The 23,397-nt window shown below is 53.6% G+C and overlaps 4 protein-coding genes across 4 annotated transcripts; 3 read left to right on the top strand and 1 right to left on the bottom strand.

The window, feature by feature from the left end:
* Positions 1-5,901: 5,901 nt before the first annotated feature.
* On the top strand, positions 5,902-6,769 carry PV07_03783 (uncharacterized protein; the record flags this gene model as incomplete). The annotated part of the gene is made up of 2 exons (XM_016390537.1): positions 5,902-6,212; positions 6,409-6,769. The coding sequence occupies 2 exons, from the start codon at positions 5,902-5,904 to the stop codon at positions 6,767-6,769; spliced, it is 672 nt and encodes a 223-aa protein (XP_016252439.1).
* Positions 6,770-7,593: 824 nt separating this feature from the next.
* Positions 7,594-8,743, top strand: PV07_03782 (uncharacterized protein; the record flags this gene model as incomplete). Its single annotated transcript, XM_016390536.1, has 2 exons — positions 7,594-8,325; positions 8,390-8,743. 2 exons carry the CDS (start codon positions 7,594-7,596, stop codon positions 8,741-8,743), a joined length of 1,086 nt encoding a protein of 361 aa, XP_016252438.1.
* Positions 8,744-17,792: 9,049 nt separating this feature from the next.
* On the top strand, positions 17,793-20,740 carry PV07_03781 (uncharacterized protein; the record flags this gene model as incomplete). Its single annotated transcript, XM_016390535.1, has 1 exon — positions 17,793-20,740. The coding sequence occupies one exon, from the start codon at positions 17,793-17,795 to the stop codon at positions 20,700-20,702; it is 2,910 nt and encodes a 969-aa protein (XP_016252437.1). The 3' UTR covers positions 20,703-20,740.
* A 536-nt stretch (positions 20,741-21,276) lies between these two features.
* PV07_03780 (uncharacterized protein) lies at positions 21,277-23,151 on the bottom strand. Its single transcript, XM_016390534.1, has one exon. The coding sequence runs from the start codon at positions 22,655-22,657 to the stop codon at positions 21,596-21,598; it is 1,062 nt and encodes a 353-aa protein (XP_016252436.1). The 5' UTR covers positions 22,658-23,151; the 3' UTR covers positions 21,277-21,595.
* Positions 23,152-23,397: the final 246 nt, after the last annotated feature.

Raw genomic sequence — 23,397 nt, 5'->3', positions numbered from 1 at the left:
GACACTGTTTCTTCTCGTATACATGTCATGGTGTCCAAGGCACTGGATCAAGATCTTGTGAGGAAGATTCCACACCTGTTTCCACCTCTTCAGACCGTCCAGGCAATATTCGCGGAATGTCATCGGAATCTCGCTTTACTCTACCCAATGGTACATCCAAGTACCTTCTTCGAGTCCACCTGGGCAAAAGATGAAGCTTATTCTGACATCGGCCTGTTCTTTTCCACCTTGATGGCCCTTGGTTGTCTCACCATCCCCGTGCCGGAAGCTCGATCGTTCGCGATCCAGCTGGCCTTTCTCATACGCAACATGATCAACGAAACAATGACAAGGGATGAAAATCAGATCAATGATATTTGGACCATGAGTACCGCGCTCCTAGTCACCGTGTTGAGCGCTTGGTGCGGCAACAAAAGACACGCGGAGCTCGCGGAGGCGTTTCGGGGTACCTTTTCAACGGTCAGTGAGACCATGACCACTACTTTCTCGTCGAGACAGGATATTGATCTGACACCCATGTAGGCATTTCTCCGCCGAGGCTATTTCAAGTCTACTGCTTCCGTCGATCTGCAGAGTGCTGAGTCCAGCTTCGCCAATTGGGGAGCCTGGATAAGCAGAGAGCGGAAGACTCGGTATGTGAGATTCCCTCCCATTCACCTGTCTGAATACCAGGAGCCTTTTACTAGACAACATCACTGATATAAAACCTCTAGAATGGGTTATGTCTGGTATATCGTGGAACAAGAGATTGGTCTCTTCCACTGTTTATCCCCTACAATCCACTTCTCGGACATGCGCAGCCCCATTCCCTGTGCAGACGAGCTCTTCTTTGCAGAGACTGAAGAGGAATGGAGGGCGCTGGTAGAGCGCTATGGTCAACTGCAGGGCCCAGGCAATCACTCACGACTGCATCCACCGTCCCTGGCGGCGTTCTACTGCATGTTTCTTCGACACGACTTTCTTGAGCTGCATTGCCATGTCACCGCCTTACAGCTGAGGCTCCTGCTGTGTGCTATTCAGACTCAAGTCACTCAGTTCGTCCAAAGTAATCGCTTTGTCAGTACAGAACCTTATGCCGACGAACCCCATCTCGAATCCAGCAGTTTTGCGTCTCTCCGACAAGAAGAACTACAAACCATGCTGATCAAGTGGTACATTCTGAGCCAAAGAGTCCTCGGCGGTGATGGCGAGACCGAAATGACCCTTGCATGCAAACTGATTTACCATTTAGTATGGCTGGAACTGCTTATATGTTTCAGTGACATCCAACTCCTCGCTGGCCGAGAAGGCCCAGCTGGTGCCAAGCCACTCATACCACAATTCCAACGATGGGTTCGGTCACCGGCCTCGCTCAAGGCGCTGGCGCATGTAGGCCAAGTCCTAAAGGTTTTGCAGTGTCCAGAGTATATTGTCCTGCGCCCGCTCTGGTGGCCGATAGCTTTGTTCCGCGTGTCGTTGATTATGTGGGCTTACGGCATTGGATGTAAGCTCCAACCAGGCCGCACGCAACAGGCCTACGACCTGGATTTTGGGGCTGCTCCTCGGATACCATTGAACGATCCCGAGCAAGACTTTGGGCCCCATGGAAGAGTGTTACGTCAAGGAGAGGGTATTCCTTGTGTGCTTCACGCCACCGGGTTGTTGACTCCCGTCACGGAATCTTATGACGCCCTCAAACTGTGTTTGGATCTGCTGGAAGAAGGGAGACTCCAGAGTACACCTATATGTGAAGACGTCTACCGCTTCCTACAGGCCATCAGACAGTACGACTTTGTTGGCACAAAACCGTGATCTAGGCTGATGCTCCACTGCGACAGTGGTGGTGAAATTGACGAAGAATGAGACTTCTGTTGCTCTCTTCAATAGAAGGGCAACACTGTGGACCCGATCTCCTTGGCTGTACGGCACGCAAAAGCACCTTGCTACTGTCGCCTGTCTCTAACAAGATCTTCATGCCGGAGAAGAGCCGTATTCTCAACGCATGTCGTGGGTTAAGGCCTGTGGACACAAGGGCTAAAGCACCGCGAATTCTCCCCTGGTTTGGCGTATCTCTGGCGTCTCGGTACTAAACCTAGAACGATGGTACCATGTGGCTCGATATGACCTATCGCAACTTACCAGCTTCCTCAGCTGCTCCCGGTGTCTCCGCATTTCCCAAGCGAACCCCCGGCCGGGGAAGGCGACTCCACCCCCTCCACAGCCGAACCGAACCAGGGTTGGCAAGGACAAGGCTGTTACCCGCATAGCTTCGAGATCAGCTGTGCTTCGGCCGCATGTTCTGCCACTTTATTCAAATGGGCATCGCTGGAATAGTTCATCGCCTATGATGCTAGAGTCAATACCTATTCCTCTGGTTTTGGGGTTTCTCCTTTTCCAACGCAAAGTATGTGGTCCTCGACCATTGGGATATTGAAGGTGGTCCAAAGCCATCTTTATTTATTAGGAGTTGCATTTGTTGTATATTATGTCGGTTGGGTCATATTTGCGTTATATTTCCACCCCTTGCGACACATCCCAGGGCCATTCCTGGCACGAATCAGTCGAGCTTGGATCACATGGCATATACTCTGTGGAGACATGGAATATGAGCAACGGAGGGTGCACGACGCCTTTGGGCCTCTGGTCAGAATAGCACCTGACGAGGTGGCTTGTTCAGACCCCAAGGCGATCCCCATAATCTATCCTATGAAATCTGCGCCTCCAAAGAGCGATTTCTACAGCATGTGGCAGAACCCAAACATCGGCAACTTCCCAGACCACTTCAGTCAGCGCGACGAAAAGGTCCACGCCGAGCGGAGAAGGATCATCAGCCATGTCTACTCTCTAACAAATATCCTCCGGTCAGAACCGTACATTGACAATTGCTCCAACCTTTTCATGCAGCGAATGGGAGAGTATGCGGATGCTGAAGAAATCGTGAACCTAGGAGAGTGGCTGCAAATGTACGTTGTTGTCATATGCAAAGCTGTGCCACGGTCCTCTGACTGATTCATCCCATGCTCTTAGGTACGCCTTCGACGTCGTTGGCGAGCTCTTCTTCGGCAAGATGTTTGGATTCATGCAAGAACGTCACGACCACGAGAACTTCATTGCGTCTCTCGACCTCCTCCTGCCTTTTCTCAGCGCCACCAGCGTCATTCCTAGCTACCTTCGGACGTTCTTAGCAGTCTCAGCCTTTATGTTTCCCAAAGTACGCCGAGCTTTTGAGGCCATCGGCACCATCGAGGCAGCGGCAAAGAGTTGCGTGGTGGAACGTGCAGAGCTCTTACGGGATCCCAACCAGGGCCCACCGCGACGAGACCTGCTGCAGCAGATGTTCGACATTCAGCAAAACAAGGGCGCAGATGTCAACTTCGGTGAGAAGGACATGGCCAAGGAATCCTATTCGGCGATGTAAGTAGACCAGAAGTCCGACTCGTTCTCACGAGGATCTTCAAAATGGGATTGGACAGGCGGTTATAGGGTACCGCTGACAAAAAAAAAAGATTCGCTGGATCCGACACGACTGCTATAGCCATGAGAGCTACCTTGTATTTTCTCATGACAAATCCGCCAATCTACGCCCAAGTCGTGAAAGAAATCGACCAAGCAATGGGAAACGGCACCATTCCCGCCACAGGACCAGTTGCTTACTCCCAGGCGACCAAACTACCACTGCTATGTGCGAGCATCAAGGAAGCCATGCGTCTCCATCCGAGCGTGGGACTGACGTTGCCTCGTGACGTTCCTCGCCAGGGCCTGGTGATAGCCGACACGCCCATCCCCGGTGGGACTCGAATCGGGATGAACGCGGCCGTAGTCCAGTATGACCGATCTGTCTTCGGCGAGGATGCAGATACCTTTCGACCGGCGCGGTGGCTTGCAGACAGCACTGCTAGCATGGATCGTTGCATGCTCCATTTCGGGGCTGGAACGAGGACTTGTCTGGGGAAGAACGTAAGTAAACCTTTTCTTGGCTCCCGGGCTGTATCCCAGTTGGCCATCTCCTCTACCAAAATGCTCCCCGACCTCCGGTTTTGCAGAGAGTTTCCTCTTCTCTTCAGGACTCGAGAAAAGTGGTCAAAGGCACTTGGCTGACCTTGCGACAAAAGATCTCCCTGAGCGAACTGCACAAGCTCATCCCCGCCCTTCTTCGGGACTTCAAGCTGGAACTGGCCACGAAGGAGCCGTGGAAGACGTACAATTTCTTCTTCAACACCCAAAAGGGGCTGTTGATTCGCCTGCAGCGGCGGAACATCAGCACATCTGAGACAGGAATTGCTGCCCACTAAAATCGCGCCATGGAGCTTCAGGGGATTTGGCTTATGGGGTTCTGGAGGCAAGTTATGTTGTATAGGAGGCTTTGAAATGTGTTGGTGGGAAACCATAGGACCATTCCTCGATCTTTTCCGATCACCCAAACAGATCCTGCAATTCGGGGACGGGAAATATTCGAACCGGTAATGAGGAGTTCTGGAACGAGGAATAATCTGGAACAGGGTACAATCGTAGAGTGTCACTTGGCTGATCTGGTAGTCTTTAGGCTTAATCCTTATGTCGTGAACTTGAGAGCCCATAGTTCAGCGTTGGCTAATCTGCTTGTCGGGGCGTGCTCCTGGTTCCGCGTCATAGCTACCTATATTACTCGAGAACGAAGAACACCTGATTGCCATTTACGGTTTGATCATAGTGGGTGAGCGAAGGCCGCTTTAACCTGAGCTTTACCTGCGCCTTTGGCTGAGCATCACTGAGCGCCTCATCAGGCCTCTCGTAGTCGGCCAAACCTGCCATTCGATTAGACATCTGTTCCAGACGGGCGCCAGGGGTACCTGGTAAATCGCCTACCTTTCCGCTGCTGCCTACGTAACCTTGTGTATGGCGGTGCGAGAGGAAGCAGCTATTGGTCTAGGCCTCGAGATGCCTCAGGTCTCCCCTGAACTGCGGGACGGCAACTTGGCCATGGGTTCATTGCTATTGGTGTTTCGAAACCTCGGAATGCCTCGGTGGCCACGGCTCTGGTCACACTGTTGTGACCGCACGCATCTGAAAGGCAATTGGCGCCAGTTATGAGCCCAAACGTCCAGTCTTGTGGCTTGAATTCATGCCTCTATTCTGCGGGCAAAACCCGTCCGAAAACAAGCGTCTGGCACATTAACCGCTGGGTTATCGGCTGCTAGGAGCTTACAGAAGACGAATGTCTCATGAGGTACGCAGTACGGCCTAGCTGACGGCCATACTTCCGTATGAGGGTGAAAGTGCCGTGGGAATGGGCTGTTGAGCAGCTGTCCCAGATCGATCCACGGGCTCCCGAAACTTGGTCGAAACTTGGTGCAGGCACATGCATGAGACGCGGATATGTGTCAAAGGTGATCCGAGAGACCTCTTCACCGCTCCACCACTGACTGACTGGATTGACGCCTGGAAGACCTTCTGAATCACTTGGACTCGCGTTTGGTTGTCCGCCCAAGGTGAGGATTTGGCGGGCCAGACATTATCTTTGTCGACTCCATGAATCAATCATCGACCCGAAAAACGGTTCGGCTGGTAAAGCTTGACTTGATCCCCAGCGAAATAAGGCGCAAACAAGCAGACAAGGCACCTAGGCACGGGGCACACGGGCTGCGGGAGGCCTAACACAAGCGGCACGACCCCTGCTATCGCCAACGGGACGGAAACCTGATATATGATATGTGCAGCCTCTGAGGATCGAGTGAAGGGGCCAGCTTCGAACGTCCTGGGCCCTTGCCTGGGTGGAGGGAGTGGTCGATACGGAGTTTGAAGTCTGTTAATATCCCCCCTTAGCAGACCCGTGTGCCTCTTCTGCACCAGAATCTCTCATCTCTCTTCATTGTTGACATCCTCCTACCAATTTTGGATTGCTTGGCCCGCTTTTGCCACGACATGCACTCTTCGTGCTCGAAGATGAGGGCTGTTCAGGCCTGTTGGATGGTGTTCTTCCTGTCGCTTCGGCTCGCAGTGTCATCCAAGACGTGCTACACGCCAGCTGGCGAAGATACGAATGGCCCTTACTCTACCCCCCAGAACAGCACCTATCAACCATGTAACCCTACGGACGGTACAGTATCAATGTGCTGCGCCAGCTGGGACACATGTATGCCGAACGGTCTTTGCTGGAACGAGGCGTACCACATCTGGTGGCGTGAAAGCTGTACCGATCCAGACTTTACCGATCCCAATTGTGTGAAGTTGTACACCAACATAACTGGAGGTACGTATGGAACAAGATGCTGCGAGTTCCCATCTCTTGCGTACATGGAGTGCTAAAGTAGATATATCTATCTATCCAGACACGACGGTATCGAATTGTACCGACGGAAGTTGGTGTATCGGCACAAGCAGTGACTGCTGTTCGGATCACACAGGAGTCCTTCTTGTAGCAAACAATGACACCTTACCTGTAACCTCCAGTGTCGCCGCCGCTGCTAGCCCTACTCCCACCGTTCCTGCGAGTGGCACGAGTTCGTTGACAACAACAACTACTCTCTCTTCCTCGAGTCCCACACCCTCGCCCATCGCATCAGAAGCTTCACATTCGCTTTCTACTGGCGCCAAGGCAGGTATAGGCATTGCCACAGCTGCAGCTGTCTTGATACTGCTCGGGCTGCTTTATTTGTTTGTCCGTCAGAACAAACGCAAACGACTCCGAAACCGTCCTGAAAATCTGCTTCCAGCGTCAAAGCTCGATAGAGCAGAGATTTTCTCCACTCCGGTGTTTGAGAAGGACGGCTCTCGCCTAAAAACGAGGGTGCCGGCGGAGATGGAAGGATGAAAATCAATGAAGAATGAGAAACACGATCATGAATTTCAGAGTTTTGAAGAATTATCAGATAGTCGGATCAAGGCAGAGCGCAGGACTACAATAATTGGGTCGACTACCATTTATAAAGCTGAGTGTCCAGCCCCTGTATGTCACCCTATCCGGGAATTCTCGTTCGCGTCTACCTAGATTACACTCGTCTCTCCTAACTAGACACATTTTACCTACGCTGACCAGCTATTGAGTGTTGCACACCTTTAAGCGAAACTTCACCGAAAAGAATGAGAATTGGAAGGAAAGGCTACCCACATTTTTCGGGACTGCTGCTATCGGCGGCTCGCATGGATTGAGGGACACCTGGGTACTTGAGTACCTCGCACTTGCGCTTTCTATCGTGTGCCTAGTCACGATCTTTGCGGTACTCTTTCATTTTGATGGTCTGGCTCTAAACACATGGCACTCACACCTGAGCGTCAACACCGTCATATCGATCCTTGCAACCGCCTTGAAAGGGGCTGTGTTGTTGGCTACTACATCGGCACTAGGCCAAGTAAAGTGGATGTGGTATCGCCAGAACCATTCGCTACAACAACTTCCAGACCTTTGACGACGCCACTCGTGGTCCATTTCGCGCTTCTATCCTGTTATTTCGGATCCCGCGCAACACTCTGGCGTATACAGGTGCTGTCATTATTGTTATCGCAACTCGCCTCTGATGTATCAGTCCAGGCATCGACGACGCAGCCATTGAGGACTGCAAGCGATCGACAATGCAACTGTGCCGGTGTGTCACAACTATACCAAGAGTCAAAACACGGTTGACCCTATGTTGCAAAATGCGGTTTTCACGGGCCTTTTTAATCCCCAAGCTGATAAAAAGAAACTCTGGGGGTGCAGAGAGCAAAGATACTGACACCTCTGGTATCACTCCCTCGATCTACGCCACACCTGCTGATTGCCATACCGGTAATTGCAAATTCCCTGTCTACACATCTTTGCCTGTGGACTATCACTGTTCCAATATTACCGATCAACTCCGACTCAGCCCAGGTAGCAGTCATACCGATGGCACATATACTCTCCAGGTCCCATACGGTCCCGACTTGCAATCTGGGTACACTGCTGATAGTTTCATGGAACTTCAGATGGGTAGCGTCAACTTGTACGACGAGGGATCCCAGGGGCCATACCCCAACCGACTGCTTCTGGCCGATGTCTTTCTTGTCCTACAAAATAACGGAAACAAAGACGACGCATTCAACATGCAGTATCAAGCTCTTTGTTGTACCCTGCCCTATGGCATCCAATTATATACATTCGTCGTGCGTGCGGGGACTCTCGTTGAGACGCTGGGAGATTTCATAGCAGGTAATTGGACATCACAGACTGCGGATGTAGGAACGGAAGCCTACTCTGCAAGTTACTGGCAACTCGAAGCGGATGTCCAAGGAGCGAAGAGGAGGGTTGCAATTGACGCCCTATCTCAGCAAGACATGGCCTCCACCTTTACCGCATACTTCACAAATGAATCTAGCTACGGTTCAGCAGCAGGCCAGTTTTCTCAAGCAGTAGGCCTCTCAGACCTAGGACCCTGTCAGTTCTGTTCCTCTGGTGTTCCACCATATTGCCCAGAGTTTGACAAAGTACTTCAGAACTTCGTCCGGCGCGACTGCCATTGGCTCCACATATGGCCCTGAGCAATATATTCATATCCGCTGGCCATATCTTTTGATACCTGCAGTCATGGTTCTATTGAATCTCGTCTTTGTCTCTGCGACATGCCTACAGAGTCGCCAACAGGAATTGTCCAACTGGAAATCATCCGCGCTCGTGTCCATGCTCAGCCAAACTACGGCCGAAGATGAAGCAGCTATTATTGCAAAGGACTGTGTGCTTATCGGACCATCTGGCCGATTTAACCGAATTTGCGAGCTCGAAGAATGGGCATCAGAGAGGGTAGGCCGGGTGCGATCCAAATTGTCGTAATACGGGTAGGGTCTAATTAACTACCGCTCCGTAGTCCATTGGGAAGAATCTTGCCTTTTCATGATTCATACTTGGACCTCTTAGCTTACATGGCTTGTCAGAACCCACGTTCATGACATAAACGCCGTAGCGAGAACGATAAATCAGGTTCTAATAAAAATAGTCGTGCTCATAACTACCGGATGGAAGGGGAATATATCGCGAGGGAGGGACGACGTACTTATATTTGCCAGGATCTGTATTTATATGTGTGGGATCGAAGTGGATGCGGTTGGCTACGTTTTGAGCATATAATAGAGAGACCCCTCGTCCTTCCATAGATTACAACCAATACGCCATTCTTGTGGAGCAACTCCCAGTACAAAACCGCAGGAACCAGCCTGGAATTGTTTACAATAAATCTTGGAGTCCAGGTGTATTTGCTTAGGGAATGCTCGGGGAGTATGGAGTACTCCCCGAGCGCTGAGGGAGCGCTCAGGCAGCACCCAGTTAAAGCTCAGATTAAAGCGGCCTTCGCTCGCCCTCTAGGATCAAACCGTAAATGGCAATCAGGTTTTTGGTTCTCGACTAACTAATAGAGGTACCTACCTAGATACCGAGCAGAGTATGTATCTAACCGTGGATCCCCACCACATCCGAACCGAATACTAAATCTCGTTTCCGCCAACAACTCGAAAGGGTTCAGGCTCACGGGCCTGAAAAGTTATTTTCCGTCCTCCCCTTCATATTTATCTTATGTTTAGATGGGGCTCAGGCACCCAGCACGAGGAATGAGCTCGTGATATCCCTCCCTGGACCGCCACAAGCAAATACTCTCCAACATCCCCCGACCTCGAATTTCACCTCTCTCCATCGGAGTTTCCAGCAATCCAGCCCATCCAAAAACCACATGAAAGAATGGAACTGACGCGCGAGCAACAATACACAGCCCGCGCCGAGATCACGGCGGTGATGCACCGGTACGCGTCCCTGGCGCGCGAACACGCCGACTGGGACGCCATGGCGAGGCTGTTCGGGCCCGACGCGCTGTACCGTCTCCCCAACGGCGTGGCGGTGGACCCCAAGCGCATGGTCGAGGTCGTCCGCGGCAACGAGGCCCCGTACATCCGCCACCACGTCACGACGGTCGACATCGTCTTTGTGGGCGAGGGTGAAGCACGCTCGGAGGCGTTTTATCTCGCCGTGACGGACCGTGCGAGCCCGGACCACTGGGGCATGTGGAGGGACGTGTTTCGGTGGCATGAACGGGAGCAGGTGTGGCTCATTCAGGACCGCACGATTGTGGTCGAGGGCGCCGCGGCGGGCGGGTGGTATGCTACCGTCTACGGTATGCCGGCTGCGACTAAGGGCCCAATATGAGATCTGCAACGTGCAGAACATCCAAGGGAACAACACCTTCCCGATTGAGAACTATTTACTATTTGTTTTTGGAAAATGCGAAAATGAATCCCCAAAAAGAGGTGTGGTCTCGAGGTCGAAAGATCGTGTAGACTACGCCGTCGATGGTCCGGATGGAGTGAGGCTATAGTACAAATATTATTGTGAAGTGTGTGTCAGGTTGAATACCACGAGCAGTCTCGAATCATTCTTCTCTCCGTAATTGGAAACGGTAGCATGATGGACTGGCTTGGTTTGGCAATAGAGGGAACATAACATTCTGGACCCCGCTCTGGAGCGAAGAGTCAAACTGAGTGAGTTTGTTCTGTGCGCAGTTGATGGCACCGATTCGTCTTAGCTGAGCAATTGGTACTCTGGACTTGTAGCCTGCATTACACTACCTGACCTTGGAGTGATAGTTCGGGACGGAAGTGGTGGGTTCGCCGGCAAGACAGAAAGGCTTCCTTTCTGGGTACCACCTGCAGTGGCGGTGGCGTGCAGGAAGTAGAGGAATGACCTGCATCAGCCATGGTCCATATGGCTTCGGGTATCACTCCATACAGAGCCCGATGTTCTCTGTATTTGTGAAAGAAGGACTATAGATCTCCCTCTTGGGTGTATATCCTTGCACTTTCCATCGCTTGTTCGGATATTGACATACCCAAAAAATCAAAGTAACAAGTGACATGGACTCTTCGACACCTGTTCTGATAGCGGGCGCGGGACCTACAGGTCTCTTCCTGGCGCTGCGCCTGGCCCGGGCTGGAATTCGGACTGTGGTGTTTGAGCAAGACGCGGAACTCCTCCCGACGCCTCGTGCACTGGGATACTTTGGCCCGACACAGTTCGCTCTCCAGCATGCAGGGATCTGGGAGGAAGTTCGAGATCAAGGGTATCTGCTGAAGGGTCTGTCTTGGAGGAGAACAACCCAAGAGACATCTCCAGAGAGCCGAGGATGGGGCGAGCTGATTGCATCTTGGGACCTGACCAAAGGGTCATCCTCGAAGGAGGGCGAATGCGGCTACGGCATGACCATACTCGGACAAGATCGTTTGAGAGGGATCATCATGTCCGAATTGACCGCCTTGGGACTTGCCCAGATCCGTTTTGGTCACAAAGTCATTGCTGTGAGCCAAGAGGACCAGTCGGCGAGCGTGAATGTGACTGTCCTTGACCAGCAGGGTGTCCAGCGCTCATTCCGGGGATCATATCTGGTGGCGGCTGATGGAGGAAAGTCCACAGTGCGCAAATTGCTGGGACTGCCTCTTGAGGGTATCACTTGGCCTCAGGTCCTCGTGGCGACGGACACATGGGCCAACATTCCCCTTCCCAGCGACGGTCCTCCGTTTGTGTACATTGTTGATCCAGTCGATTGGGCGTTGTTTAGCCCCATTCAAACGCCCTGTGAGCGTGGGCCCAGCTACTATCGCATCACTGTGCCCATGGCCCCTGAGCAGTGTGAACCGGACGTCCTCGACTCGAATTTGAAACAGAAGTTGGAAAGATTGCTCCCTGGCCCACGACCAGCCAAGTATGAGGTGATGCGGTCGCAGAGGTACGAGACCCATCAACGAATTGTCCCATCCATGCTCTCTGGGAGATGTATGTTGATCGGCGACGCGGCCCATCTGAACAATGTACGTTGTCCTGAATTTTCTGTTCCACCCTGACCGTTCACTATAACGAAGCAGTCTTCCACTCTCCCATCGAATGGCTATAAGTAAAACCATTGCTGACGGGTTGGCTTCAGCCTTGGGGAGGATTAGGGCTCAGCACCGGGCTGCTTGACGCGGACTCCCTGGCCGACGCTTTGACATACGTCCTTGCACAAGGAGTATCAACCTCGATACTTCAACGCTGGGCTGATGCGCGAAGGGAAGTGTTTCAGAAGCTCGTGAACCCCATCTCGTCGGCGAACAAGCTTCGCTGTCATAATACAGATCCGGACAATCCGAGTTCAGATCCTTTCTTCGCAATGCTCAGGAAGGAGAATAATGAACCGGAGCTGCAGGCTTTGATGGCGGCCATGTCGGAAATGGCTACAGATGTGTCGCAGTTCATGGAGGTCCAAACTCGGGGGCCGGGAAACCAGCCTCACGAGATGTAGAAAGATCAATACTGAAGCTTTTGGCAAGGGGGTCTATGTAGGCTGACACTTCGAAACGACCTGTTCCTGGTGAGCCAAGCTAAAGCACCGTGGAGCATTGCTGACAGAGTATTTAGGCTGTTCTAGTTGGCCACTTCGCACTGTATACTCCGTCGCGACTCCCGATTCCGCCTCTCTACTCTTTTGACCAAGGCAGGCTTTCCACCCCTCTAAGAAGATAGTGAGCCTTTCAAATTGTGTCTACCAGATCCCTGCATCTGTATGATTCGCCTGTGTTCGCTTAAAATGTCCTTGTCCAAGAAACTTTCTTTTCCGAAGGCTAGGCGCCGATTTGTTCATCCAGCCTCGTATCAAGTGGTCTAGAACCGAAGAGCCCGAGGAGCTGAACAGAAGTCATGGGAACGCTACTCCATGGTCACAGCCGTAGGAAGAGCATCACCATGTCTCTCTCTTCACAGTGTCGTTGTAAGAGAAGTCTGCTATGACCCCGAGGTGGGCCAAACGACGAAAGTGCCCCCTACAGTCCAACTGCATCTCTTTCCACGATGCTCTGTGAATTTTGCGACAACATCCCATTTGGCGACCTGCCCTCAGAAGAGCAAGACGCTTTGCCGCACCAACCAAGCCTTGACGCCTTAGAGGCATCCAAAGAGTCATGTCAAATATGCAGTCTCATCTGGTGGGCGGCGGGCTGCTCCCTGGTGGACATTGGCGGAATGGTGGCATTCAGACCAGGCGTGGAGTACTCCTCAGGCCGCAGCATCATGACACGAGAGACAGAGAGCAATTACAGCTTCCTGGGAGGCATGCGTGCCATGGAAAATGGCGCAGCAATGATTGACAATTCCGATCCAGAACCTGACCTCCGCGAACCTGCTTTCTTGGATCCTCGCGCTCGCTTTCCAGCTGACGATAAAAGCAGTAAAAACATTCGACCCTGGCTTTTCGGTAGCTGGTACAAGTCGCCCTTCACGGACAGACCGCTTCAGTTGATAGGGCTGGGCGTACGGCTCGGTACAGGACCCAGTATAGAGACGGCAGAAGGCAATAGTAACGATGACGTTCGCATAAGAGGGACATTCCTAAGGATACGCACAGACGATGGTATCTGACATCTCCTTCAATGCGACTACATAGTTCTATACTAACCTCCTCACAAGATTCTGACCTGGCCACCACGGTCCCGGGCCGACTTCGTACAAACGATCAAGGTTCCGCTATAGCAATCCAAAGAATCAAGAAATGGCTGAAAGATTGCAATGAAGGTCATGCCTGCAGTCGAAGTCATTCATGTGCAGACAAACCCACGTCGCCACCACTGCCGACTCGGGTCCTCGACGTCAACCGAGAAGGGGATACTATACACCTCGTCGCGACCAACGGCCGGCGTGGACAGTATGTGGCCCTGAGCCATTGCTGGGGTGTCTCGCATCGAATCACCACAACAAAGAAGACATATATGGACCATTGCGAAGGCATCCCGCTCGCTGAACTACCGGCAACTTTTCAACAAGCCGTAACCATCACTCGCGAGCTCGGGATCCACTATCTGTGGATTGATTCGCTGTGCATCATACAGGACGACGACGTAAGTCTTTCCTCCCACTGTCCTCCATCTACTTGGACCACACGTCTTTCGTGGCTTACGACATGGCAGCTTGACTGGGAAACGGAGGCTTCCAGGATGGGCATCGTCTACTTTGCTTCGTACTTGACACTGTCAGCCATGAGCTCGGCAGATGACTCGTCGGGCTGCTACCGCGACTCGTCAAAACCGATCGAAGTGACCTATGTCAGGCCACACGTCTCGGTCGACACTCTATCCACCGGAAGACGATGTATTCCTCTTGCGGCGCCTCTAGTAGTAGACTACGCAGGCGACGGCGTTACCTGCAGGACATTCAACAACATGTTTGGCATGCGCGGTAACCGGAAATCCCGAGTGTACATCACGCCAGAGTGGATGCCATCGTCCTTGAAGCAGAAACCAAGGGTATATGTTGTCGGGAGCTTTGGGGCGTCAGTCCAGCCATTGAAGCACGAGCCGTTGAACAAGCGTGGCTGGACACTTCAAGAGCGACTCCTTTCTCCTCGCACATTGCATTTTGGGACAGAGGAGCTCTATTGGGAATGCGAGCAATATGTCCTGGCCGAGGACGGGGCACTCTTGCAACGAGACTTTCCGACGTTATCAAAGGTTGTCAAGTCAAGACCGGGCTCGACTTTTGCTGCTGATGGCTCCGACTCCAAGACCGACGACAAGGACAGCAACCGAAACCCCTGGCCCAACATCTGGCTCAGTCTCATCGAAGAATACACTTCGCGAAACCTGACCCGAGATCAAGACAAGCTGCCTGCCCTGTCGGGCGTTGCCAGCACAGTCGGGTCGCTGACGGGAGATGACTACCTCGCAGGCCTCTGGCGCAACGACCTCCTGCAGAACCTCTCTTGGTCCGTAGAAACGTTCGAGCCGACCCATCAATGCAATGACCCTGCGCACGACGCGGCAATGCCTCCCGCGACCAAATCAGAGGTGAAGTTTCCGCCGCAGTACCGCGCGCCGTCCTGGTCTTGGGCGAATCTGGACGGGAAGGTGAATTTCCATCCTCTGAATCATAAGAATCTAAGGGCTCGGTGTGTTTGTGCGCATGTCGATATTGCGGGCAGAGATCGGTATGGCAGAGTCAAGAAGGGATGGATCACACTCGAGGTCTAGTCTCTCTTCCATTTTCTTTGTTTCACCTCTTGCACATCTATCCATCCACCCTGAGTCGCCCGACCATGAGCCCTGACAGAGATCCATACAGGCCCCGTTGTACCTCCTGCAAGCCGCCGAATCAGACACAAAATATAGCAAACTCCACCCGTTCTCGACCGAGGTGGATTTCGTTGTCGCCGGCGACACCACGAAGGCGGCATTGCACGGCCGGGGCTTCGCAACGTTCGACGACAAGCCGCATTTCCCAAGCTTTGCCCTCATGCTCGATGATCAGCGTGGCCTAGTCCTCAAGGCCAGGGAGCCCTGGGAGTTTGTCAGGATTGGGACCGTCAGGCATTGGTCCATGCAAAGAGGGGGAAGTGGCGATGGGGGTAATAACACCGTGAATGTCAATGGATCCAGCGGGCTTGCGAATGGTGCCAGCTACTCGGCGGCAGAAACTACTGCGCTGTCGATAGCGAGGGCGCTGGCACAGAAGATCACCATCTACTGAGTTGGTTGGACTTTGTGCTGTTCTCTCGCAGTGCGACTGCGGCGGCTGGCTCAAGGGAGTTGAGAGGTAATTGCGCACAATAGCCATGTAGGATTGCATAACCTTCTTCGCAAGCGTACCTACCTATGGTAGTTTTTGATCTGTGCTTGTTCTAGCACGCAGAGATATCAGTCTCTTTGTCCTTTTTCTTGCATCCGCCAGCCTACCTTTGCTCCTTGTAAACAACGTGCCACGCCTCCAGAACCTATGTATGCTCGCGCCAACCTGCGGAATGGAAAGCCGATGGAAGCAACGGGCGACGAGGCCACATGAGGCTTTCGCACAGCAAGGGAAGCCTGCTCAAGTCCATTGCAGGGTGTTTGCTTGATTCACTCTCCCTTCTCCACCTACAACTGTTTTGGTCTTCACAAGCGTTGTGGGATACATTCATCGGGTAGGTGCATGATCTGTGACCCGCCGACCAACAGCGCCCGCGAAAACCACGCTTCGTCCAGTACTTTCATCTCCGGCATAACATATCGCAGTTATTAAATTCGGGTTGATTCACGCGGTCAGTGACTCCCTCGCTCCATGCCGCACATTTCCCTGCGGCACATGGAAGGCCCAACTCACCAAGTTGCGCAGGCCAGAGCCGCGAGGGCCAGTCCTCGAGGGACGAAATCTGGTCCTTCATGCCGATCAAGCCTTGCTCCTCATCAGAATGCTGGCCTCAAATCCGGCCCTCGAAAATGTATCCACAAGCGAAATCATCGCTTCGACTCGGATGGCTCACTGGTTCTGTCACAATCACCGGGACACCACACCTCAGGAGACACGATGCAGGGAGTCGGCGCAGAAAGAGGAGGAAAATGACCAGCCGGCCAACAAGGAGAGGATAATTTCAAGATTGTTTTGATTCCTCTCGAGCGACGTCGACGAACACCAGATGCTCATCTCGCCGTCGAATTTTCCGAAGCGCGCCAATTAAGGGTCACAGCAGCGCCATGGCCTGACCAGCCCCCGAAGCACGGCGGTCAGCAACGATCTGGCGAACAGCGGCTCTAGTTGACGTCTTTGCCTAGGAGGTGGGGATGGTTTGGCATCCTTCAGATCCCCAATAATCCCAAAATAAGAAGCCAGTCACAACCAAGAAGGTGGATGGCGTGGTAGGAGTCAATCTCTGCGAAGCTTGCAGCATGTGGTGGCGCCCTTATTCTACGGAGTACTCGCACCCACGTTTGAAGCCCATGTGTTTCAGGGGCAACCGAGAAATCCGAGCGCAACAAGCCCACAGGTGACGAGATTACAGGACCGAACGCGAGCTTGGGCGAGCAATCAAGCCAAACAGCCCGGCGGCAAGCCACTCTGGGCTCGTGAGATAAACAGCGAGGACATTGTTGGCCTTGGATCTGCCATGTTACTCAGCTCTTCGCGACCGAAGCAGAATCGCTCTTTTCAGGCGTCGAAGCTCTGGAATCTATCTTGAAGAGGGGAGTCCCCATCTCATGCGGGAAAAGAAGAGCTTTTGCTTTCTGCCACAGTGCCATCCCGCCTCTCGGAAGATTTCTGAACCATGCCCTGACATGCGACAGGACGCCACGCGAGAGACTAGGGAGAATCTGAAGCACGCTAGGGCTGATGGGCTCCAAACACCCCGTTAGACTACTGCACCTGTGAGTGGCTCCCTCAAACCTCCGCTCTCCATCTTTCTCTCGACCCTGGCCGCTGTGTTTCCATTGCTCTCAGGTCTGCAACGGAAGTCGTTCGAAGATTGGTCTCAAGCCTGGCAAACTCATCCCTGCTGGTGCCGCCCTCTTGAGAGCCCCCATCTTCAACAATGTCACTGCGCCACGGCCGGCATGGCTGAAAGGAACAATGCTGATTCGGCTATCGAAAAAGGGCCGCATTGACGGCCACCAAAGATCGCGGAACTTGCATGCCACCTCATCCATGCAAGTCATGCTGCATCCCAGTCTGTTCTGTGTCCCCTCCTGCAACCTCGTGTCGGGGGGGAGCTTCTTTGCCAATTCTCTAGTCCCTGTCTTCGCTGGGTAAACAGTGACACGACGGTTGGCCGTTGGATTTTTTGTTGCAGTTTGTGCGTCGGATTTTGTTTCTGGCTCTTCTACCTTCCCACAAACCCCAGCCTCAACATACATTCGACGTCCTTGGTGAACGCCAGAGTTGCAGGCGACAAGTCACCCGGCCGTGTCACGATGCTCACCTTGTAACTGTTTCATGGTGCCCTTGGTCCTAAACTTTGCTGAGCCGAAGTGCAAGGTCACCCGCTTATCAGCATTCTCTTTCCTGTCACTCATTTGTCCTTGTTTTAATCGGTTCCCTTTTCTTTACTGGCTGGTCCGGAACTTTGAACATGCCGACGAGGTGGTTGTCCATTCGCAAACGAAATCCTCTTCTTCACAACGAGTCGACGGCTGAACCGAGTGCGAAGCAGCAGGAATTTGATTTTGCCTTTGGGGAGTCGTCTTCAGCTGGCCAGGGTGCTTCAGGCAGGATTGGGCCCAGGCTGGTTCAGATTCGTCCTACGACTTCCGGTAGCCCAACTGGAAAGCGGAAACTGCGTGTCGAGGTCCCTTCGATTCGGCCACGGACATCGGACAATCACAAACCCTCGCCTCTGCAGAACGTGAATGGTATATCGAAATCAGAAGACAGCTTGATAGGTTTGGCGTTTGGCAGCCCAAGCCATCCTCCCGCCTTCTTCTGCGGTCCTCCGGAAGAATCCAGTGCGGTCGATCAGAACCCTGTTCTCCGCCAACACCCAGAAACTCCAGGCACCGCCGCTCAGATGCACTCTAAGAGATGGAGGAAACTAGGGACGCTGTTCAAATCCCGACAAGCCGCTATCAGACGAGACGATGTTCCCTCAGGCCCGACTATAGGCCTTCCGACTGGTTTTGTGGTCCTGGACAAAGACCCAGCGGCGGAGTCACCCAAAGTCGAAGGCGATAAACAGCGAACGACGCAACCGGACCATCCGAGGCGTGACGCGCCGCCGCCACCGCCCATCGAGAAGAATCAAAAGTCCTCGATTCTGAAAACGAGCGACTTAGTTATCCAAAAGCCTGAAGATGACTTAATATCAAGACCTTCGACCGCGACCGCGACCGATGCAGGGTCCACTGGGGAGCCGTATACACGTCCGCCTTTACCGAAGCTTGAGCTGGATATTCCATTCAATCTCCCCGCAGCTAAGCGCTCTTCCTCACTTCTCGCAAGACGGAGTAAGGCTCTGGATAGTCTCAAATCCTTCGACGACAGTCGGCCTACAACTCAAGGCACCAATAATGGCGACAGTGACGAGCGTCGAAATCCTGAATCGGAGCCTCTGACACCTCTGATGCCACCAAGACGACTGACGACGCCAACCATGACGAGGTCGCCGGCAGCGAGCAAATATTCTTTGTTTCCAACCACTTCTCCTGCCCCAGTGAAGATCGTTGGTCGAGTACCCGGCTCAGATCATGACACCCTGCCGCCAAGTCAATTGCGAAGATCAGCCACTTCCCCAGCCCGCTTGTCTCCTATGCAAGACCATTTCTCCTCCGTCCCAAAGCCGGAACCACTCAATCCGAATAAGATTGCTTCTATGAACGAGCATGCTATCCACAGCCCAGAGGATAATACGGCGTCGACAGATCGCGAGGCGCCCTGGAGCTCTGCTCACTCCTTCCAATCATCTGTTTCTAGCGCAACCACGGTCGATGAAATCTTTTTTGATATCAAATCTTTCCGAGATTCCAAAGGCGTGGAGGACGGTCAATTCGTCATGACCAGACCGGACTCGGTCCAGGTAGAGCTGGCTCGAACGCGGTCCAAACGAGCACCTGCCCCAAGCCACCTTCGACACGTTGAGGCTTCGTCCGGCAGCGCAGGCGATGTCCCTGAGCGAATCACCCTGATCCCACCGGAGCCACCGGCAGCATCGAGTGGTGCGCATTCTGCATTGACGACAAAGCACACCTCGGTCAACACCGCCTACTTCGATGAAGCAATTGCTGCAGTGGAGAGACTCACTGCACCCACGGGCAGTGCTGCTTCTGCCGTTGAAAAGGTCCCTAGCATTCCCACCTTGACGATTGCGCACCATGACGAAAAACCACATCAGCTGGCCCCGATCGTGACCGTCCAGCAAGTGCGCCCGTCTGATCACCAGTCACGATTAACCAGCAAGACTCATGAAGAAGTCGGCCGCCTGATCCCTTCGCCTGTGGTTGAAGTGAAGGAAGACGAATCCCCCAGATCGAATGTGTCGCCCATAAGTGTTGCGAGGTCCCCATCGGTTCAGCAACCGCAGGCGACGAAGGGGGTACCTCCTCGCCTGACCGCAATCAAGCGCGTAGATCGTCCCATTGACGATTCGCCCACAATTCCTCAAGGCCCGCCTAGCCCGAAGAGAACGGCCAAGCCGACAACAGCACCATCGGACGACAAGCCGCCTCCAGTCCCCAAAAAAGACGCCAAGTTCATTCCTCTCTCAAAATACGCTGCAAAGAGCACTGTGACGGCCATTGAGCAACGGGCTGGCGTGGTGCCGACAAGACCTGTGCGTGCCAATACTGAAGATCTGGCTCTGCGATCGGCGGCGCCCCGGGCATCGAAAGAACGATCTGCGACGTTGCCTTCGTCGCTCCAGCCTCACTCTCATGATGTAGTACATAAGTCCTCACTACGCGGCCTAGAAAAGGTCATCCCACCCCGACCCAATCCGGTGGCTTCAAATCCGGTGACCGCAGAGGTTGCAGTCGCGCGAACTGTCTCGCTATCCCGCAAGCAATCCGCACGTATTCACGTCCCTGGACCCCGACTCGCCGCCCGCCGTGCTGAAGCCCAAGCCCAAGCACAGGCTCAATCCCAAGCACAACCTTCTTCGCAATCCCAACTGCAAGTCGGCCCCCCACCGCAACAACATATGCGCAACCCATCAAGCACGTCTCAAAGATCGAACAAATCCCAACGCACTTTCCTCGGTGGCGGCCACCGGCACAAACGCACCGCGTCTTCTGCTAAATCGGCGTCCCGCGCCTCGAAAGATCTCTCCGCCAACAAGAATGCTCTCAAAGTCACCAAGCCACAGCCGGACGGCAAGACCGGGTCCAGCTTCGGCAAGTTTCTGTGGAGCAAGGAGTCGGAGAAGCAGCTCATCAAGGAGGCGCGCAAGTGGGAAATCCTCGAGAAGAAGAGCTACAGTCCAGTCGTAGTGCAGGCAGCGAGAGGACATCGGCCTGGCGTTAGTGTCGGGTTGGTCGTGGAGAGCATATGATTTTCTTTGGTTTTCTCTTCCCTTCTCATTCTTGTCTTTATATATTTCTTCTCCTTTGTTGTTTTTCTTGGGTTCTCATGCATGACTATTGCGAGCAGGGGCGTTGTGTGGGGTATCTAAATACCACCACGGATTGCATATATACATCCTTGTCCACATAGATGATATATCTGTGGATTGGATTGCGGGTTTGTGCATTAGATACATACTCGAGATGGCGCGCGGGGGTGGATCTGGTCTTGTTTGGACAGACCTGGATATTGAAGATGACATTGGGCGCCGATGACGGGAACGGGCGGGCGCATTCTGAGAAGAGGTCGAATGCCACACGAGCTTTCCAGCCCCCGGTGTGGCGCAAGAGGCTGAGGGAGAGCCTGGGGGTTTTATGAACTTTCACACGTCAGAAGTCCCATATCCCGTGGCTTCTATTCTTCTTTTCTAGCGGGTCGTCATATCGTGTCGTGGCACCCCAGGCTTGGGACCAAGGGTGGTTTGGATTGTACGTTGGACCGGGAACGGGGGACAAGCGGTTTTTGTCCCAGGTCGATACGCGAGAATGTGGCGTCCGTCACGCACGAGAGATGGCCCTCGCTTCTCGTCTTTGACGCGATGATCGATGTGTCGAGGGAGAAAGACAGGGCAAAGCATCATGTAAGACTTCAAATACCTAGACATAGAATTACATGGTTGCGCCTGATACTCCAGAACTGGCATTCTCTCTTGATGCGGCGCTGCTCTTGCAGCATTGTTTCACTGTGGTCCCTGGATCGTGATATCGTTCATTCAGTCATCAAAGCACCGCATGCAATTCGTACCCTAATACGAAATATGAAAGTGAAGAAGCGAAGATTCCCCAGGTTTGTATTCTTTGATACGCCAGAACCGATCCCCTCTCACAAGAAATTCAAGTCCCAGCGACCACCAATGACCGTCTTCCCCTCAACGGCAACCGCGTAGCGATGGATCAGCAAACTCGGCGGCAGCGGCTTCCTGTGCTCATGGGCCAGGTGCTCGGCGAACTCGCGCACGGTGACGAAGGCGGTCAACCCGCGCTCCAGCTCGTGGCCGGTCGCGAAGCAGAATACACAGCCGTACTTGGCCATGCCGTAACTATCGCGGCGGCTGTGGGTCGACGGCGCAGCGGAGGTGGACGGGCCGGGCGTCTTCTCCGACGGCGGGAGGTACAGGTGGCATTTGGCCAGGAAGGAGCTGCGGTATTGGATGTCCAGGCCGGGATGCTCGCGGATCTCGTCTGTGCTGTGGATGTTGGATGTCGTGCTGGCGGCGACGTGGTAGCGCACCTTGCTCGCGCAGTCGGAGCATTGCCAGTTCAAGAACGCGCCGCCGAAGGCCTTCAACTTGCGCTTGTCTTCGTCGCTCAGCTCTTTCTTCTCGACGAATGCTATGCGGCCCCGGTCGCGGTGGTTGCTGATCCCCAGAGCCCCGGGGCAGAAATTGCCCAGTTCTGCAGGCCGGAGATCTTCGGGGGCAGCTCGCCGCGGGATGCTGGGGCATACGACGGGGAGCTGCTTGATCTGGTCCTGTCTGTAGAGCAGAGTGTCCCAGATGGTCTGGAAAGGGCGACGCTCCTGCAGGTCCCGATCGTAGTGCTCCACGAAGATGGTCTGGACTCCGCGCACCGAGGATAGTAGCTGGTCCACGATTTGGTTCAAGTATTGTGAGCCGAGGTCGTCGGAGCCGTCGATCAGGTAGGGCAGGCGCTGGAAGTCGATCGTCGAGAGAGATCTCAATCGCGCCTGTAAGATTTGGAGTCGTGGGTCGTAGGCCTGGATCGAGTTCGGCACCACATTCGGAAATATGTACCAGTCGATCAAGGTGCGAAGTTTACGCCGAATTTGGTTGAGGGTTACTTGGAGGTCGTCGATGGCTTGTCGAATTGTTATGGGTCCAGGTGGAGGTGGCATCAAGCCGGGATCGAGGATGTTGGCGGCCATGATTTCTGCATTGGCGAATTGAGAACATTCAGGATGCTCGTGGCTTTGAGCTTCAAATCCTTGAAAAATGATACTGTGACTTAGATCGTATCATGGAGGTTGGAGATGCTGGCTTCACAGCTGAAGGTCGTTGGCGTTGGTCGCAAGCGCAAGCGCAACTCGAAGTCCTATGTAGCGTCTCGGTATGGATGTCTTGCTTTTGTGCAGCGAGGCTCGCGCAAAGACTGTGAGGAGAAAGCAGACATGAAATGAAGGATGTCGGCCTGAGGAAGAAAGACTACCTTTTTGAACCGCGTCGCGGGAGGAACATCGCTGTCATGGAGGGTCACGCGGAGTCAATGTTGTGGTCGCCTTTTTGGCGAGTTAAGCCTTCGCTTCCCGTTCCCGCCCCAACACGATCGAAGAACACTCGATGGGGATGGGTTTGCGACAAGGCCAGGGAACAGGGCGACGGAAGGCTGCTGAAGTGCCAAAGAAAGCGGGCGCTTGCACATGCATCTGTGTGCGAATCATGCATGAAATACCCTCGTGCTAAATGGTCAGTGAGGCGAGATGCGCATGGCTTAGCCTGGAGCTGGAGTCCGCCCTGCTCTGGAGCGATGTCAATGGCAGCCCTGGCGAGGGGCAGGAGGGGCGGATGGGGGTTTGACTGGAGCGAGCGTGTGGGAGAAGAGACGCAAGCTGCGGTTGGTGTCGGCTGGTGTTGGGCGTCAGTGTCAGTGTCGGTGATGGTGTTGGTG

This window comes from Cladophialophora immunda (genome assembly GCF_000835495.1).
Source record: "Cladophialophora immunda strain CBS 83496 unplaced genomic scaffold supercont1.2, whole genome shotgun sequence".
Lineage (NCBI taxonomy): Eukaryota > Fungi > Ascomycota > Eurotiomycetes > Chaetothyriales > Herpotrichiellaceae > Cladophialophora > Cladophialophora immunda.
This window is presented reverse-complemented; position numbering and strand designations above follow the sequence as displayed.

Excerpts from the sequence above, each read along its gene's own strand:
- PV07_03780 (XM_016390534.1), bottom strand. The coding sequence starts at position 22,657 with ATGGCCGCCAACATCCTCGATCCCGGCTTGATGCCACCTCCACCTGGA.